The sequence below is a fragment of the Zerene cesonia genome, chromosome 8 (assembly GCF_012273895.1).
Source record: "Zerene cesonia ecotype Mississippi chromosome 8, Zerene_cesonia_1.1, whole genome shotgun sequence".
NCBI lineage: Eukaryota > Metazoa > Arthropoda > Insecta > Lepidoptera > Pieridae > Zerene > Zerene cesonia.
Genome location: NC_052109.1, coordinates 3,159,030 through 3,179,845, shown reverse-complemented (window position 1 = coordinate 3,179,845; position 20,816 = coordinate 3,159,030). Strand labels below are relative to the sequence as shown.

At 31.6% G+C, this 20,816-nt stretch overlaps 2 protein-coding genes across 3 annotated transcripts in view; both read right to left on the bottom strand.

Moving 5' to 3' along the window:
- The window catches only part of LOC119828589 (hemicentin-1-like), a 62,704-nt gene that overhangs the window by 20,748 nt on the left and 21,140 nt on the right, over nucleotides 1–20,816 (bottom strand). The window lies entirely within an intron of this gene.
- LOC119828590 lies at nucleotides 892–3,689 on the bottom strand. The gene is made up of 4 exons (XM_038350799.1): nucleotides 3,379–3,689; nucleotides 2,801–3,032; nucleotides 2,119–2,208; nucleotides 892–1,950 (listed from the first exon to the last, which is right to left on the bottom strand). Exons 2-4 carry the CDS (start codon nucleotides 3,030–3,032, stop codon nucleotides 1,046–1,048), a joined length of 1,227 nt encoding a protein of 408 aa, XP_038206727.1. The 5' UTR covers nucleotides 3,379–3,689; the 3' UTR covers nucleotides 892–1,045.

The window sequence follows — 20,816 nt, the reverse complement described above, 5'->3', positions numbered from 1 at the left end:
ATAAAGAAATTAATTTTAACACCTTTTTAATAAAAAACTTTTCACAAAAAATGGATAAAAGTTCCAATAAAATCTTAATATTATTCATACATTTAATACATCCTACACGCTAATTTCGTGTATACAAATAACGATAAAATACAATAATAAAAGAAAATCAATAATTTTAAAGACATAATATAACAATTTGTAATATTTTTTCATTGATATAGAAAACCCAAGACCAACAGTCTAAATATTACGCTTCATTCAGTCTTACCACTCTAACGTCATTTGCGTCTAGGCGCACTTTTACGCACACTTTATAAAAGCAGCTTTAAAACATTATTGTAAGATTGATTTAAGAAAACTTTATGGCTAAGCATAACAATTACTGCGTAGGTATAATTGATGAGTGGTAAGCAAAACTTACGAGCGTTACTTTTGTATGAGTCAGTGCATTTTGGATTTTTTATATCAATAAATTTTATATGGCACTTCAATGGTAATATAAGTAAGACAAATCGTAGCTCATAAAATATAAAAACCTTAACAAAATAAGGCGGTCTTATCACATAGTGTTCACTTACATATAGCTTGTGCAAATCGTGACAAGCGTACAAACATATATTTTTTTTTCTTTATTTAAAGTTTAGTTCTAGTTTAATCTTTATGGTATAATTATACCAAACATTCACATTAACATTCGAGAGAAGTATTTGGCATTAATCAGCATTATACGACGATTAACACTAAATATCTTGTTTTATTCAAAATCAAAGATATATTTCAATCTTGTAGAACTATTATAACTTTAAACCGTAATATAGAAAAATGTTCGTGAGGTAGATAAGTTCCTGAAAAGTTTGGTAGTTGTCCTCATTTATATAAAAACATCGAAAATATGTCTCATTATCTCAACATCGAAAACATATTCATTATATACGAATACAAATGAATAGTTCATTATTCATTTGTATTCGTATATAATGTAGGATGTAGGCAATCAACTTTAGTACCACATTAAATATAATTCACCAGAAATATAGATATATCTTTTGAATTATTATACAGAAGAAGTGTCCAAATCTATGTATGAGCATTCGTTTGTATTTAAATTATTTGGATCTTGCTGCTCGGCTGTTTGACTCGAATAAGTCTGTTGTTGCGAGTTATTTCCACCGTTTCTTTCTATTTGTTCTTGATCAGAATATGTTTGGGTTTGCATGTGCGACAAATTCCTTGCATCTCTTTGGACTTGCTCCCCACTTCTTTGGTTATATCCATACGATTGCGGATACTGTGGAGGATAAAAGATTGGTCGAGAGAATACATTTTGAAAACGTGCATCTTGCGGCATATAGTTTTGATACGGCAAATGTCCCTGATTAAAACCGAAATAAGGCCTCGTCGGTGTTATGTTTACGTTTATTCCAGGTGTAGATCTGACGTCAACGCCATTGATGTATATATTAAATCCATCCATTCCGCTAGAGAAGGGCGTTTGTTGAAGATAATTTTGTCCTTGAATATTCGACGTGGGATTCAGTGGGTTATACGGAAATTGTAAGTTTCCTGAAATATGTGTCTCTGACATTGCATATGCAGAATCAATTCTGGTTACATTCATATCATGGTTTCTTGTTACATTCATCTGAGGGTCTGAATGATGGAGATCTGTAGAGGTTCCAATGGAACGTTTATTTTGTGTCTGATTACGTGAATCGGGTTGTTGCAAATCTGCAGATGTGTTTGTTTCTTTGTCTGCATAATTAACGCAATCAGTTTGAGTAAATTTGTCAGCCAATTGCAATTCATCTTCTTCACCCGAATAAGTCATGTTCTGCACACTTTCGTCATCAGACGTGACAGACTTATCATGGGAAGTCTTTTTTGTTCTTGATACTGGATTGATTTTAGGTTTCTTAAATGATCCCTTGGAATTGTATTTAGGGATACGTTTCTTCGTATCTGATAAAGAAAATGAAATTATGTTACTTGAAATAAAGAGATACTAATTAAAGTTTATGCTACCTTCGGCAATTCCATTGCGTCAAATCCGAACCAATTCTTTAAAGTCCCTCTGGTGGCAAATCAGGGTCATAAAAACAATTTAGATTTTAATCACCTACTCATTACCTTTGCGCTCCTTGGTTGGAAATGTTTGTGTCTTGTCTGGTAAATGGGTGAGTCTTTTACTGATATAGTGTTCAGCGTCATCGTAACAAACTGAAAGTAAAACAATATTTTGACATAAGATAATCGATCGACTGAAATATGTAAATGTGTGACTATCTGCGTCCCGCGGTTTCACCTGCGTAAGTCTGTATTCTGTAGGAATATCGGGATAAAAATTTGCCTATGTGTTATTCCAGTTGTCCAGCTATCTACGTACCAAATTTTATATCAGTCGGTTCAGTAGTTTTTGCATGAAAGAGCATCAACAAACAAACATAAATCCATCCTCACAAACTTTCGCATTTATTATATTAGTAGGAAGTAGGATAGGATATGTATTTTTTATTTATTGTCATCAAGTCTCTCCTTTGTTAATAATAGCAATTAAAGTTTGGATAAAAACTAATTATATTTGTATAAAATGAAATTGATAATTGTTCAATTTGTGTATTGTTTGTGTGTCTTGTTAAAACTAATATGCGAAAAAGAAATGTGTGTGTGTGTGGGGGGGGGTGTGGTGCGCGCGCGCGCTCGTGTGTGTGTGTGTGTGTGTGTGTGTGTGTAAGCAAGTGTGTGAATGAGAAAGAGGACGAGTGTGTGATTGCTTTTCTACTAGTTTTAAGGTATAATCAATTTTCCTCACGCGTTATATACAGCGGAGATACTTCATAGGTCTTCCAATTCCTTTTAGCTGTTTCCCTTCGTCTCACTCGTATTTCAGTTTCCTTCCCGTCCTCTATGGGGTACGCCACAAACATCGACCCGAACTTGTGTCTCACCCAAGAGTATGGGACGCAAACTAAACCATCAGTCTGATCATCAGGCAATTCCAGAAATTGGACAACACAAAAAAGGTCTTTACTCATGGCAAACATCTGTAATTAAATAAATGGCGTTTAGGTACCTACACACTTTTGTTAAATAATGAAATTGTGAGTTGATTTCACTCCGTGTGTTTCATTCAGAAGGAAACAACAAAAAAAAAAACTATAACAATAATCACTTAGCAACAAATAATATTTAGATAATATTATGCAACATATTATCATTATTACTTTTGTTAAACCAGTGCAATAATTGTGACGTTATATGCAACAGGTTATTATTATAAATAAACAATCAAATGTAGATATCGAAATTATCAATGTATAAGTAAATAGACCGAACGATTGCGTCATAGCCAGACAGACACAAATAGTTCGCTAAATAGCACAGACTTACCTTAAACACCACCCCTGCGGGGCCTCTTGCAGATAGATAGCCTAAAACAATTCGCTAATGACGCTGGCACTCAATACATATGATCCCTTGCACTCGAATATAAATAATTTTCATGAAACAATATGGTTGTGTATAAAAAATTAATTGCGCCGAAATTGGCAACTCGCGAGACCGGCGCCGGCGGGAGTTAGGAGGAATGTGACGCGGTGTAGGCAAGGCACCGCGTCTCGGGGGCACTGTTTTGATGGTTGACCTTTCGCGAAATGTTTAACAAATACCGCATTTATAAAATGGTATATGCTCTTATCGACGGGAGCTTGGCTTGACCTGTTATATCTGCAGTTGTTTGGCGAAAACATGCATAGAATTTCATATTTTTATCGTGTCGTTTATAACAGTGTAAATTGATAATTAATTGATTTAAAAATTATTATAACATCATGAAATATTCAATAAATTCAATAGCTACACAAAGAACAAACGATAAATTTACCCAGTATAGGAAGAGCTCCATGTTGTATGGTCGTACGTACATTATAGAGTTCACAACATATCACGTCATCTACTTGTGGCTTCATGAAGTATATTCGTCGCTTCAGGATATCGACCGCGAACAATATAATCCGAACTGAACTAGATTATTGTTTGATCTATTTCTAATAGAATCTAATTACTTTAAAGGGATAATAAATGGTATCCTATGAGCTGATATATATCATCTTATAAACTTTGACTTAGATGATATGCTCTATATTTCGTTAAGGAAAGTATTATATATGTACATATATCAATGGCCTGAAAGAAGAAATGGGGTTACTATAAAGTCTCATAGGATGTACCCAATCTATATATATATTCTAACATTCTCGTGTCACAATGTTAGTAACCATACGCAACGGCTGGACCGATTCTCATGAAATTTGGTGCACATATCTTTTCATACCCCTAATACTATGTGTAAGGCAGAACAGCGTTTTTCGGGTCAGCAAGTATTTAAATAATATTTTTTCCTTAACTCCTCGACGCCTATTCAAATATATTTTTGACATATGCGTGTGACCTGATTAAAAGGAGCTTTAATTATTGATCTGATACGACATGAATTTATTCTAACTATGACCCAACTGCGTTATTACTTTAGTTAATACAATATTACTTACCTAACCTGCGAACCTAGCGAATCTATGATGCCATACGAATATAAATGTTTAATTAGAGTTGAATGGATCTAAAAAGTGTAGGTATCTACACTAATACAATAAAGAGGAAGCTTTTGGATTTTTGTATGTTTGTAACGTCTTCACAAAAACCACTGCACCGATTTCAAAAATACTTTCACCATTGGAAATCTGCAACTAACATATTTATAAGGTTATTTAATATGTATGTTTTGTATAACCTATCACTCAGTAATCGTAAACGAAATCTTTAGTAAGCAACCATATGATGAGGAACTCTAAGTTTATCGAGTTACGGAAAATTTCTGACTTGGCCCAGCAACAGCGCCTAACAACAGCCAGGAGAATGTGTCGTGTGGAACATTTGTGATTTTGTGCCGTCCATCAGTACACTGACTGCGCCTATCGTTGCTTAACCTGCCTGTTTGAATTTAACTAGACCCGTGAATGGTGTGTGTTAAAGTTTTATTAAATATTACATTTTTCAGAAAATGGTAAATAAATTATTTTATCTTCTAAGCTCACTCACACCTACACAATTAGGTAAGTTTAAGTGACTTTATGCCTTTATAGGAATAAATGTCTTAGAACTTTCAATTTAATACAGCTAGCCAGTATCACGAGTCACGACTTTCTGATAGAGTCATAGTCATAGATGAAGGCCCATATATTTTCATACATTACTAATTCGGCAAAGACTGCATTTTTAATATAACAATTAAGTTTTATAATAATGTAGATCCTATATTCACCCGACTTTTATACACGAAAAAAAAAATTTATTGTTCGGATCGTTTTAGAAATTTTGATTTGTAGTCTGTGACGCTGTTATTACAATAACTGATAAAATTAAAATATGTACCAGTAATAATTGCATTTTGATTTTGAATTGAATTGATTATTACGTATTACAACATTACAAGGTTTTTTCATCATTTCATGTTAGATCGATAAAATCACCTTTTGTTAAAAATTCTATTTTAAATTAATAACATATATTTATTTATTAATTTATAATGCTTCATTGAACAAACTTCGACAAAAACAGCAAGAATATAATAAACAGACAAAAAGGCATCACTTGTACAAGAGGCGGCCTTATTGCTTAACAGCAATCTCTGCCAGGCAACCTGGTTGGAAGGGAAAAAAACTAATCGTATGGCAAGGTGTGAGCCCGCGCCTTTCGTCTCAATGTATATTCTTTTCCATCCTTTTGATAATGTTCCCTAGGTTAAGTCTCAATTTGTAATTATTTCAAAACAATAAAGCATATGTAATAAATAAATAAATAAATTTATGCTATATGTTGACCACTTAAATGAAGTTAGAATAAAAAGTTACATAATTAGGACATACCAATAGACTAGAAGATACTGTCAGCCAATACTGCCAACATCCGGAAAAATACTCTAGTCTCTACATAAAAACTGCGGAGAAATAGGTGGAGGTAGTTCGCAAACAACAAATTTCGTATGACCTTCAAGACATGTAACATCTTAGTCTCCCCGTAACCACGCTCGAGGTAAAGTGTTCGAAACGTCGGATAAATAATATAATGAATAAATCGCGTTTAAAATCCGTTAAAAAGCCTTTAATTTCTAAATGCATTATACTCGCTTAAAATAAAACACAAGAGAATACAACGTTACATAAATTGGATTAAATACACATTATTATTTCTCATGCATTTCTAAAAAAAATATTTCGTAATTGCTGACAACTGTTTTCGTTTTTTCTAGATAACAACACGCATTTGAACCGTTTATGTAGTACGTAGACACATCGTAATGGTGTTTATGTAATATGATGTTTTACACTGTGTGTTGTGTTTACCTGTTAAAGGCGTGCATATAGGCTTAGTTGTCTTATATACTTGACTTAATTTATCAAATTTTATACGAGTTAATGAATCTAAATAAATAAATATCAATAGACTCATAGACCCGTAATATATTAATTAAATTACAGTTCGCTTCGCTGTTTTAACTACCTTAAGCAGCCATTAATCATAGCTAACTACGTCGCGCTACGCGTAAAATAAGCATATCAGTAATCAAGATAAACCTTTTTCACTTAACATACTAACCATTATGTAAGGCGATCTAAAAAGAAATATTTTTGACGAATTGCCTCAGAATATTGCTTAATTAAATACGCTTTTGCTACTCGTATATACAAGGTGTTTCTTGGGTTGAATTCTTGGGTTTTTTGTCGGCAATGGAGGCCTTGAATATTTGCAGAGGAAGGGTTAGGGGAAAGTTACGGGCCTTAATTTTAATATCTCAAAAAAATCGTTGTAAACAACAGTTTCAACAATTTCATTTTATTCAAAATCATTTGATTGAACATTATCATTCCACTACTTGTGTAAAAATTTTGTTAATTTATTTTGTTATATGTTTTATATTATGAGTGAATGTAACATTTATCTATTTATCCATTGTACGAATAATTTTAATAAAATAAAAAAAGGAAAATTGTACTATTTAATGAATTAATACAAAAATCAAGTCAATTGTTCGTTGAAAATTGAAAATGAGTGATTCTAAACAAATAATATGATTATATAAAAAGAAGGATTGTTTTATTACATATCAGTTATAATTTGCTAAAAACAATAACATATTGGTTTTTTATAATCTATAAGGAGTAATGTCTCTGATTCTTAGACTTATGACAGTTTTTGAAAAAACGCCCTAAAATCAATCTCGCGGTGGTTAAAAATCAATCTTACACCGTCGTCGCTAGCACTTCGTTAACCTATTAATAAAACATATTCCCACAATTTGTGGGAATATGTTTCTATGTATATTATATCTTCTAAAATACCAGCAATATTTCAAAAATGTATCCGGTTTATTATTCGCACAATACCAGATAAGCTACAACCGTAATCCTACTAATGATGTGTGTGTGTGTTTGTTGCTCTTTCACGCAAAAACTACTGAACCGATTGCAATAAAATTTTGTACGTAGACAGCTGGACAAATGGAATAACATATAGGCAATTATCCCGATATTCCTACGGGATAGGAACTTACGTGGATGAAACCGCGGGGCGCAGCTAGTTATACATATATTGAGCTTGTACCTACTCCAGTTCTCGGACGCCTTATCGACAAACCGACTCAACTACCCCCAATTAATTAATAGTCACTATGTCCGGCTGTGGTGTGGTAGCGACTGACTCTAAAGATAAGTTCTGTGGAACCACATGTAAATGCAAATAATTAATTCAAATTCATTTCATTTCATTAAACGGTTGTCTAGTATCCATAGCATTGTTTTAAGTAGCTTTTTTATATTTTTACATAAACATCAATTGTAATTAGTAAATAAATATAAGTATAACAATAAGACAGAGGTAAATTGAATGTTTAAGTAGTACTTCTGAACGTTTTTACAAATTTTAATAAATCATATGTAAATTAAATTAAAACGAGAAGTTATAGGAAAGCTGAACTGTTTTTCAATAATAAATACGTAGCGCGTTTTACGTGTATTGATTGCTTTACCCTTGTAAGCACATAAACCATCAATTCAACGCTGCATTTGAATTTAACCGCAATATGATTCTTTTGTCCTCTCAAACGTAAAACACAAACTCATCAATAACACAAACAAAACCCAACCATTACTTAATCAATTGTTAACGAATTTATTCAATTCAACAAGTTTGTAATATTCAATTAAGATAAACCAATTTCGCACATTGAAACTATCTGTTGTTGTTAGACTGTCGAAGTCTTGGAGAAATGTTATTAGCTCAGCCAATTTCTATTAGTAGGTATATCGGGAGATGAATTATCAATGGGAATTGACAATTGCATTAGCCAACATAATTGTCAGCATTGCGTAGAAATTGTACGTAATTTAAATTGATGTGTGATGTTTTCTCGTGCCTTTGAAAATTATACTATATTACATCTACTTATGACATAATATTTGTTGTACATTTCATATTTAATAAATATGTGAATACTACTTTTAGGCAACTTTGATTATTATTGTGTAATAAATATTTATTGTACAAAAAAAAAATGATTTTGCAATTTTCGATGTTTTGCCTTGATCTCTAGTATTAGGGGCCATATATATCAAATGTTACGATTATTGAAGGAGCAGACATGAAAGGGCCTTTGATTATAGGGTCCGAAGGATTGGTTATTACGAGCACCACATAATATTGTGTTGATCGTAATTTTTTCACAAAGTCGATTGGTTCAGGCTGCAGTGTTATTCCCTTCGGTTGATATCATTGTTAATATTAAAATATAAAACGGCATATCCATTTAAAATACAGTACAAATGAAATATTGATATGTATATCTACATAATTACAGGTAACATTTAAATTAATTAAAGTGACTATTTGTGAAACCAATATAACTTCTTTCAATTATTTCTTTTAATGTGCCAAGACATTTACTTTTTTAAACTATGAGATCCAACCTCTGGAATCGCTAAATAATCGTTACCACGATAGTACGTAAGCGATATTGAGGTGTTTACGAGTGTGGAAGCAACGGATAGTTATTAAAATATAATATACAGAGATAGGTACATCAAGAAACTCTGACTTCTGTAAAAGTGAATTCCCGTGGCTTCTTGTAGGGTATGGGACAGATGATATACATCTGTTTCACTGGTCAATTATCTTTGTGGACAAGCACTAGGTATTGTACCCGAGACCCCTCGGTTCTACGGTCACGCGTTAATCACTACAGTATAAAACAAAGTCGCTTTATCTGTCCCTATGTCCCTATGTATGCTTATATCTTTAAAACTACGCAACGGATTTTAATGGGTTTTTTTAATAGATAGAGTAATTCAAGAGGTTTATATGAATAGAAACATCTATTAAACTACTCCAAATTTAACGCGTGCGAAGCCGCGGACAACAGCTAGTATCTGTATAAAAAGGCGGTCAAACGACTTCAGTATATACAGATATGATGTGTAAAATTTACCCTTACTCGCGTATCAATGTCGAATAACAATTAAATATTTATTTTCACCGGATTAGAATTAAAAGCAAATATATTCAATGTGTATTTGCATATATTGTCTCTGTGGCTTTTGGTAACCGCATTGCGTAAACCGTTTGTAGTTTTTGTATCAAAATATCCTACTAATTCCACTTGAACTTTTCATTCATACTATTTGTGAGTTACCTTGAGTACCTTATATTAAAATAACTTTGATTTTAATTGATTAAAATAAGATTTTTTGTCCAAGCGAATAAAATTAGTAGTTATAATATATCAAACTTTTAAATAAATTTATTTTATTGTTAACAAGAACATTCCATTAATTAAAAACTAAAACACGACAACACTATGAAATTGAAAAAAATAAATAAAAAATCTATGATTTACCGATTATCTCGGTGGTGGATTTTCACCGAACCCGAATCAATCAGGAGTCGTGAATTAAAGCGAAATGAAAGGACATAAGCTTCAAAATTCACTCCTTTCTAGTCGGTTAAAAACGGGTCAAAACGAGTACTTCTTTTATTTGAATGCGGGTTATATATACGTTTGTAGGTGGGACTATTATGTACTGAAACCTGGATTCATTCAACTCGGATCGCAAGTACGTCCTGAGAGATTTTGAGACTGAATATACTGTGTTATATAAGCTAAAACCCTTTCTCGCCTTATGAAAAAATACGGCCTTACTCTGTCCTGGAACTTTCGTCCGTGTCGTAATAACTAGTTTTTTATTCGAATTCATTTTTATTAGACATTTTCCGTATAGTTTGTGTTGTAGTTCTTGTTTTATGTTTTATTTTATCGGATTAAATGTACGAAAACGTGTGATGATAATATGATATATTTCGAATGTTCTGGACTGTCAATGAAAATTAATTATACATTTAATATGTTTCACGCTTTTATGAAAGTTATGTGTGTGTAAATAATACCTCGTTTTAAATATTAATAACACATTCATTTCTTTCAATGACCTACTTTAATTTTATTTTAATGCTTTACGGGTTGTTTACAATTTATTTTTCCAAAAAATGGAACCTTTTACGATGACATTTAATTTTTTAATTAAAATAAAAAAGAACGAATTAAAAGCATACTTATGCATAATTTTACCCGATACCAATCTCAGTTTAAGAATATAACAAGTTCAAATAAAATTTACGTCACCGTAAAATTGTAAGCATTATTAAATTATATCTCTCATAGAATCTATTCCGCGAGATTGTAATCTGTCGAGAAACTGTGATAACACCATCGAGTTGTTAGCGAGAGTTAAGCGAAATTAACTAAATCCTCGCCATAATGCATATCTGCGATATATTCATACTATATTCTATCTAATATCGAATTGCAACTTTTCGATTATCAACTATTACGATCTTACGTAGCAGTCTATACGTCTTAAGGCCAAATATTGTTTATAAAGAGAAAAAAACTGCTAACTATTATATAATTTGCAGTCTTTTTTCTTACTTTATACAAGTACAACTTATTTTAGTGCTACGTTATTTGTAGTGGCGGTAAAAGCCTGCGCACATTATACGAAAAAAAAAACCTAACATTCGAAGTATCGTCGCCATGCTCGTGCATATGAATTTAGGAATTTTCATTCATTACGAGCTGTTTGTAAGGGAGGATAACGCGACGTGTAAATGCGAAAATTTACATGACGTTATTTGAATTACTCGCATACACCTGGAAAAGAGAGAGGAACTGGAAAGTAATCTGGTGTTATACTGTATGTGATTTAGCTGATAAAAGCTTCGTGTTTTCGTAAAATATATCACTTGATTAATGTGGAGTTGTAGGTGTAAAATGATATTCCTCTAGCGAAAGAGGCCTTGTCTAGTCGACTCATCTGGCCGTCTGTTATACCCTAATGGATGTTATGTATTATTGACATAGATATTTAGTATTAATAATATATTGATTGCACGATTCAGGAATATCAACACAGTTAAGATAGGAAGGTGAAGGAATGTGGTGTGTATAAAAAGAGTTCAGAAAGTGACGGTACATAGTGTTTAAATAAATTATGTTATAAATCTAACACCAGCTTCAAATACCAGAGATTTTAAATATACCATTCTCATAGAAGCTATAACGTAGCTAACAAATGTTAGACCACACGTGGTTATTTATTTAGGCTACCATAACCTAATCAAATACCCGAGTGTACACATTGAAGAGAACCGAAAACAATAGCTCCAGTGATCCAGGAGAGGGAATCAATTATTTAATGTAGTTGGCCGATGGGCCCTTGGAGTTGGAGGACCCTAATCTCCATTTGGAAGTTCTGAACTGTAAAACGTTTATTGTTTTTGTGTAAACTTTTCCAGTTGAATTCAATTACTATTAGTGGATGAAGATTTAGCAGCAGTATAGTCTTATAATATCCGTGGAGGTAGGTATATATTTTAATAAATGCTTCTAATATTTGAGTATCTAATTATTGATTAAGTTTTGTAATAGAAAACCGAATCTTTTAGGCTATATGCTGCACCACACTTCCCACACGTCATGCGGCGAAAGTAATTTTTGCGTAACACTTAGCCAAAAATTTAATATTGTTTTAGTATGCTTTTTTGTAAAGGTACGACAAATCATCAAAAAAGATTGCCTATGCGTTTTCAGTTTTCTGCACTTATATTATAAAAAAGAGGAAAGTTTTGTAACTTTCTATGTATCTAACGTTTTCACGCAAAAACCTCTGGACCGATTCTAATAAATCTTTCACTATTAGACTTTTTAGACTTTATAGACTTCACTGATGACATAGATTATATATGTCTGGGCGAAGACGGGGCAAACAGCTAGTAAGTAATATAAATAAAACATCTACGCATAGTTCTCAAGAAACTAAAAAATTACTTCAATAAAGCACTTAATTGTGCCCTTGTTGTTTAATACGCAGGCGAATGGATAAATTACTTCCTACCTTAATTGATACCGTCGTTAGAACCTTGTTATCGAAGTTAATTTCCAAAATTATAATGTTATTTGATATTTTGTTACAATAAATTAAAATTAATATGAGTATAAGTACATGAGATTTTAATGTGCTTGTTCACTAAGAAACAATTATTCATAAAAACTCAATTATATTAATTTGATAAGTGAAGGGAAAACGAAGAGAAATACATTGTTAAACCACACAGGAATATGGCACTTCAAAATAAGTAAGTCTGCTGGTAAAAATAATAAATACATAAAAAATAACAACAAAAAAAACATGTTATAGATTAAAATTTCTCATTCTAAAGTATTGAAATGCTTCATAATGATAGAATCAAGCAAATCGTCTCACTTGCTCTTATACGGAGTATACGTGAGAAATTATTTAAACCTAAAATTCCTTATCAGCGTATATATAAACTCATTTAATTATTGTATTACCTCCGATTCTTGTATACAAAGTTTGAATTAAATCTTTCATATAAACTGCATCAAAATCAAGTCAAAAAGATTCGATTACATATAAACGATGTGAATAAATGCGTGCTAAAACTGTGTCTATACAGACTCTTTTAAAATAACTACATAGTTATTCAGTTACTAGTCATCAGGTAACTACGGTGGCGTGTGATTAATAAACCCATCCACGTCAATATCGACATTATTTTAATGGCGTGCGTTGAAAAAACTGGTTGATGTTCCACGTTGTAATCTCATATAAACAATAGATATAATACAACTATAAAAAGTGTATTTTATTAATCGTAAGGATGACCCGGATGGCGAGAAATTTATTTTTTGTTTGGATTTTTCTGAATGATATTGTTTTTTAAAACAAATTCCATCTAAGATGTATTGGTTAGTTAGATAACGTGTGTGAAATGTCCATATTAATTTCACAATTTAGTATTACGAAATAATGTTTTATAAATATATATTTGCAGCAAAAAAACACTATAATATTGTTTTGGAGATTGGGTTTTTGAACTTCTTAGTCATATATTGACCCTCAATGTCAATTCTATTTCCAATCATTATTGCCCAACACTCACGAATTCATCGATAAATATATCTCAAAATACTTAAAAATTTATGTAAAATAGAAGTGTTTGAGAGGTCTGTCAATTGTTTTGTAAATTAAAGTTATGTGCACTAAGAATAAGTGTGTATGTGTACTAAAACATTATAGTATTTGAGTATTTCTTTTCAATTGGTTTAGTCCATCATAAATTTTCCTATATATTCATAACTTCTATGTTTCATGAGTGTAAATATAAATTAAAGTAATAGAAATAGTGCAGTGTTCCAGATATTAATCGAAGTAGTTATATATATCTGAAACCTCAACATCCGTAAAAATATTTGAACTATGTCAACAGGGGTTCCAATAATTTCAACGATGAACTCAATCTGTTGTGTTATGAGTACTTTTCTCCCTAAAATCTTCGCGTCGAAAGTTTCCCGATTTTATCCGATGTAAAAAAGGACTTCTTGAAACCTTGTCATCGGACACTGCCATCCTTTTTTCTAATTAAATTAATTGCAGCAACAGCTCAGTACCAAATCACAAGTAAAATAATAAATCCACACTCGTTTACACTTAGCTTTGTGATATGGATAAAGTTTAGAATTTCATTTTCAGTCTCACAATACCAGAAGGAATATTGGACACATTATTTCAATTTACCCTTTCTAGTTAAAGTGCGGTCATAAAACCAAAAATGTTGGTGAATTGTCACATGTGTTCTTCCAAAACATTTTTCAAGAACATTCTATTTTTAAACGTATTTTTCACCTGCTACGGTGCTGCTATAAAAGATTAAATGTGTGGAGACTTGAATGTTTGGTAAACAGCGACTTTAAACCGACACGTAACATACATTGCGTTCTATAACAGCCCAACACTGGAGCTACACAACATTTTTGAAGCAAACGTCGCGATGTACAGCGCTTTCCGGAAAATTCAAGTCTGGAACTCACTGCAACTGACATTTCGGCGGGAATACATAAGTCGGGTAGCACGCCACTGTATGTTTTAAGTGCATGGGAAGAAATTGTAGAATTTGAAAACGTTTTTAAAATTTGCTTGTAAAGAAAAATTCACATTTTTGTGAGACGGTGGTAAACAATGATTCACGCTACGTGATGCCAGAGAAACAAAGTATGTTTTCCTGATTTGAATGCAATTATACAAAATTATATCACAGGACGGGGTCGCAGAATTCGATGTTGAGTTAATTTGATTTTCCTGTAATCCTATTATATATTTAATACCCCTGCTTTACATCCAATGATTAGTCAAACCGAGATTTGAAATTGCGTCCCATCGTTTTATTACAGGTCTTACGAGTTGAACAAATAAAATTTAATTAAAATACGTAAATTGGATATGGTTTTATGTACTTTAATGCGCAGCTGTGTGTTATAGCTTTTTGAATGATCAGTGATAAGTTTATAAACACTGAGACACAATTTTAGAATATAAAACGATAGAGGTATTGAGTTCAAGGCATAGACATTTTTCAACTGTGATTGCGCAATTGTTAATATACATTTCGTCTTTTTTCTTTCCACGGACTTAGGTATATATTTAACGTGGAAATTTACATTATTAATTAAACAATAATATCACAACGACACGAATACGAAACGTATATAACGATTTGAAGTTTATTATAAATGTAAGGACCAGGAAATGTAAAGACTCTGTGTCTGTTAGATGTCTATAATGTAATAAACATTGCTATCTGTGCAGAGATCGCTCTGGTAGCTGTGGAAATAAACTATCTCAAAGTTCGCCACAAGTTCTCACAAATACATATTTAACGGTCGTCAGTCAGTAACTCGTTCGTCGGATAGTTTAGACTTTGTAATGATGCAAAAAGTGGCTAACATTCACATAGTTTGTATCTAGACAATAATCGTTTATTTTGCTTTTATTGATTCACGAACTATTCATAATTGCAGCGGTGAGATGAAAGACACGAGTTTTAGTGTTATTTAAGCATCTTGAAAGCAGTATTCTCGATGCTTAGGCTTGTAAAAGTACACGCCATACTTCTAATTTTATGTATAAGGCAATAAATGCTGGTACTTGGTGGAATTCCTAATGTAACAAATGGTCGTGCCATTACTATACATTGTACTCGGAATAGTTTAAGAACGTTGCTTGTTGATTTTCCTTTAAATCACCTATTTTGCATTTCTATAAGAAAATAAATTACGCGTTATATCTTAATTATCAAGCGCGTATTGTTACATTCAATAATTAAAAAACGAATGCATGATACGGAATGAAAACGCGGTCTATTCGTGAAGCATTACTGCATATTAAGCGTGTAATAAATAATTAACAAATATCAGCGTTATAGACAAAATACAACATACAATCGAAAATCTAAGTGTAATATATATCCCTGATAAAATGAACCCTATGGAACATCGTGCAATAGCACACTCAAACAATAAGATTAAAAAGTGCCTCTAAAATGTATAATGCAAGAAATACATCAACAAAATGGCGTGCTATTTGGCGATGTCCAGTCAGTCAGAGAAACAGAAAAGCTTGCAACCTGATATGGTAATTTGCTATTCTAATGGGCCTCTCGTGAGGGTACGGAGAAATCGATATGGCGCTGCGTTTAACCTGTGTTTATATATTTGATCTTATACTTAGAAGCTAAATGTATTTAAAAACACAACAAAAACAAGCGTATTTTGAGGTACACGTGATGTTTGTGTTGATTCATAGCCGTATCAGCATTAATGTTTTTAACGATCTTGATAAAATAACAGCAACGACTCCACGACGCTGTGATTTATTAAAACAAAAATAAGTAAGAATAAGAATATATCCAGATTCCAAATTATTGTCATCTGCGTTAATTTTGGGAAATGCTATTGCTCTCGATTTAAGATCATTTGCATCGTAAGCCATATAAAGAGAGAAATAAACGAGAATGTAAATTTATATCTAAAAAATACAAGCGATATTTCTTCTACAATATTCATAAATTATTTAAAATGAGTGCAAGATAATATTCTAGAAGATGAAATAGAAATCGCTATCGTATAAAGCAACGGCAAAAGTATAATACAGAGACCAACTACAGCTTGCATAGTAAGATGACTATGATTATTATTTTCATGAAATATTTTAATAACGCTATCCATTTTCAATTTAAGAGGATTCAGAGTTGTTAAATAATGCATGTAAATGTAGTCCCGTGTGGAGCAGTTTCGTCACATGAGTCCGTTATATATTTCCTAGATACTGCAGGAAATACTCGAGATATAGAGATGTACGTGCTATGTAATTTTAATGATAGCCCATGATGTTTTATGAACGGGAAAATGTTTTAGATATTACAAACGTGAACATTTTTGAAATGGTTGGCGACGGGCTTTCTGTCATATAAGGGTTTGATATAATGGTCCGTGGGGATTGCTTTTGATCTAAATAAATAATAATAATGAGGTATTTTGATAAATTTTATTATGATGTGAGTGAACGAGTTGAAGTTAAATAAATTGTGAAATATGTTGAAACTTACACCTAATTTACTTAATTGTGACTAAATTAGTGTAACTAGCAAATTATAAATGCAAAATAAAGCATTTCTGTGACCGCACACGTAAAGTGTCAGAAATGTCAAAACAATAACAACGTTCATATGGTTTTGAAACTAAAGCTAATTTATATTTTATTCGTATAAAATGTAAAATTAAAACTCGGAGGATAATGGAAGGCTGAATCTTATAATTCGGTTACATCAGTGTTATAGCTATGATTTACAATTTTTAGGCCATTCCATTATAACATCCATAAACACATGACATTTGATACACGCATCAATAAGGAAAATCGCAAGAGGTCTAGTAGATAAGTATTAATATGCAAAGGCCCCAGAATTTGTGTCCAAACGGGTTTGAGATGTAAACTACAAGATATTTCTGCAATAAAGTGTTTATTCTGAATACGTGGCCAAGATATTGCTTTTATTGAATATTAATATCGCATATCTAGGCGTGATATTAATAATGGATATGGGTCAAGAAATTGGTCGAAGATAGCACTAAGTTGTAATGCTTGACATTAAAAGGCAAAAAATATTAAAGTGGCTCTTTGTTTCATGTAAAGATGGTGTGTTTTTATGGTCAGTTATACTGCACGATACATTTTTTTATTTGTATTTTAATGCCCATAACATTAAAAATAAGTAAGCGTTTTTCGAATTTTCTTTTTATTTCACAATGCTTGCAGTGCAGATTTGATGTGTACATATGAAGAGTAACTTTGATGGTTTGTATGGACGTATGCCATACAAAAGAGATGTGTACTTTTACTAGTCATTGTCAAGTTTAACGACTTATTCTCTTTCTATTAAAAGGAAGCATAGGGTGGGTGGATTGTTAAATTATAATAAGTACCTATACGGTTTTTTATGGACTGGTATATGTATTGAATTTATTTTTGTGAGACTTAAAAAATTTTATATTTTATATAGAGTAAAAATTATTTAATTTGTGACGTTGAAGGGAATAATCTCTAGCTCAACGATTTCAAAAAATCTAATATTAATGGAAGCCCACGTTATCTATGAGTTTCATAGTCTATGAGCCAGGACGAGCGACTAGTTAAAAATGTTCCAAATATTATTTAACTTGTTTTAATTATAATTACGTCCGTAATAGTGTATTAAAGTAATTTTCCTTCATAATGACGATCTAGTTTTGGTTGAATATTTCGATTTTCAGATTTTATGATAATTAAGCGCCATTCGTATCTTTTTCCTTTACAACCAGCACTTTGTACTACGTCCTACATAAGGAGCTCTTCCCATTGTATATTTTCTGAGTGAAACATAATAGTTCCATCTTGAAAGAATGCAGTTGTCACAAAGAGCTGTCTGCGCTGTCAAGAAGTATTGTTTCATTAGACACAAGTTAACTTTTATTTGTCATTTCACGATCATTAAGGCAAGGCATAAGGGTTTAATTGTTATAAATTTCGGTAATTATCTGCTTAAGAAGTATTTCGTCTCTTTTCTTTCTAGTTGTGTCGGAAAAAAACATAAACGAGACTAATGGAAACAACGTTTTAGAAAGTTTCTTATTAAGACGCTAATTGTCTCGATAATTATTCGTAAGCTAAACCTAAAATACTAATTTGCTAGACTTTGGTATCAGCATTATATAACAAACAATTATTGTTTGCCATTCGTTCGAAAATTACGAAGCTTACAGAGCTGTTAAGGGGAGTTTAGTATGATAAAATATGCTTATTATGCCGCACTTTAATTGTATAGCAAAACAGTCATTTGATCACTATTATACGACATGATTGTGAAGACTAAGGAAAACATTATTATGGAATTAAGGAAGTCTTAACTGTTCTTAATTAATAATAAATAAAAAAATACTTTTCATTAGTGAAGCATTGCTGCTCCATTACAGAGCTTATAATCTGGAGTTATCAAAGATGTTATAGCTGTGATATACCACTTGTGCTTCTGCCTTCAAACGCCCGCGCTGACCATTAAACATTCTTATCTATTTTATCGAATTCGGCCAAACAATATCGCAATATTATAAATAATAGACGAATGTCGAAAATTAACGAGTAGTTCAGCATTTTATAAGATGCATGGGCATTGCTTTTAGTGCTAAAAAGCTGAAGATCGTTATTTGTAGCAACGTAGGTTTATAATATAGAATCTACTTATTACCATAACATGCATTATCTATTGGTCACAGTGTAAGTATTATACAAGTGTGTAATATAAAATCAAACTAATATCTTTTTTATCGGTAAGCTATTACATCGATCTTTGACAAGTTTTTTAAACCTAATGTATTATTGATACAACTTTTAGAAGCGCCCTGAAAATGATAAGATCCGAATAGCGCAGTCGCAAATGCCGTAGAATTTTTCGATTTCACACTATTAATATTTAGTGAACTGAATCTATTACTGTGTGTCTCATATTGATTCATTATGGACTGTAGGTACTCATATGGACTTAGGCATTTTAAGATACGCTTGCAAATTGGAGTATTTTCCTTTTAATCGAAATGGATAATTTGACCGATTTAAAAACATAATATTGTGTATAATGTAAATAACACATTCTTATTAATGTCATTATATATGCCATTGTTACTCATATCGTTGAGTTAAATTTATGAATCTCGAGATGTTAGAATCACAAAAAATAAGTATATAAAAAAATAATAACACATATTATTCAAAAGAATGTTTCGTTTATATTTATTAATGACTAGCAGTCCGCCCGGCTTTGCCCACGGTACATATATAGCCTATGGCCTTTCTCAATAAATGGGCTATCTGACACTGAAAGAATTTTTCAATTCTGACCAGTAATTCCTGAGATTAGTGCGTTCAAACAAACAAACAAACATACTCTTCAGCTTTATAATATTAGTATAGATAAATACTACATATAACATATTGAGATGGGACTACAAAAGTGTGACCTCCTCAATTTCATGACCACTCCGATTTTCTCAAGAGAAAGTAAATACAAAGACAATACTAATCTACCTTTGATAGCTAAACCTCATCAAAATTAGTTCAACAACATGTACGTATAAAACAAGTATAATTTTTAAAAGTTTCATAAGCATTTAATGTTCGAAATATGACATAATATAAATTAATTTAATATCAGTCATGTCAGTTGAATGAGAACAAATAATTTCGTTTTCTAAATCTAATAAGAAAACTTCTAACATTAGGAACTCTATTTAATTACAGCGAAAACTTTGTAATTCTTTTCAAAGTTCCACCAAGGCTCTGCTACATCGTACTTAGTATATATAAATTACATTTATTTAGAAGCACCTGAATACACGCATGTAAAATTTCCTTTTATTTTCTAAGTATAAGTAACTTTAATAAAACTTTTCTTTGAAAACTTCTTTGTATGTAATACACATAGTGACATACAAAGTAATCATTTTAATTGTTTTGTTAATTATATAAAATTTTTAATTATATAAAAGTTTTGTTAATTATATTAGTTTTGTTAATTATATTAAATACTCGTCCAAGTACAGAAAAATAAAAACTAATTTACGTTAAAGCTTTCCGTCCGCGGCCTCAGGATTTTGTAATTCGTGGATTTTCTAAGAAAGGCAATCAGACATTTTTTTCCACTATAGATAAGTATATCTCGTCAGTTATTTAAAAACCTATTAAGAAAAAACCTATTAAGTTTAATTTTCAAAACATATAAGGAAAGCCAATTCTATTTTTTTTTTGAAATGTTCTGTTTTAGTGAATGAATAC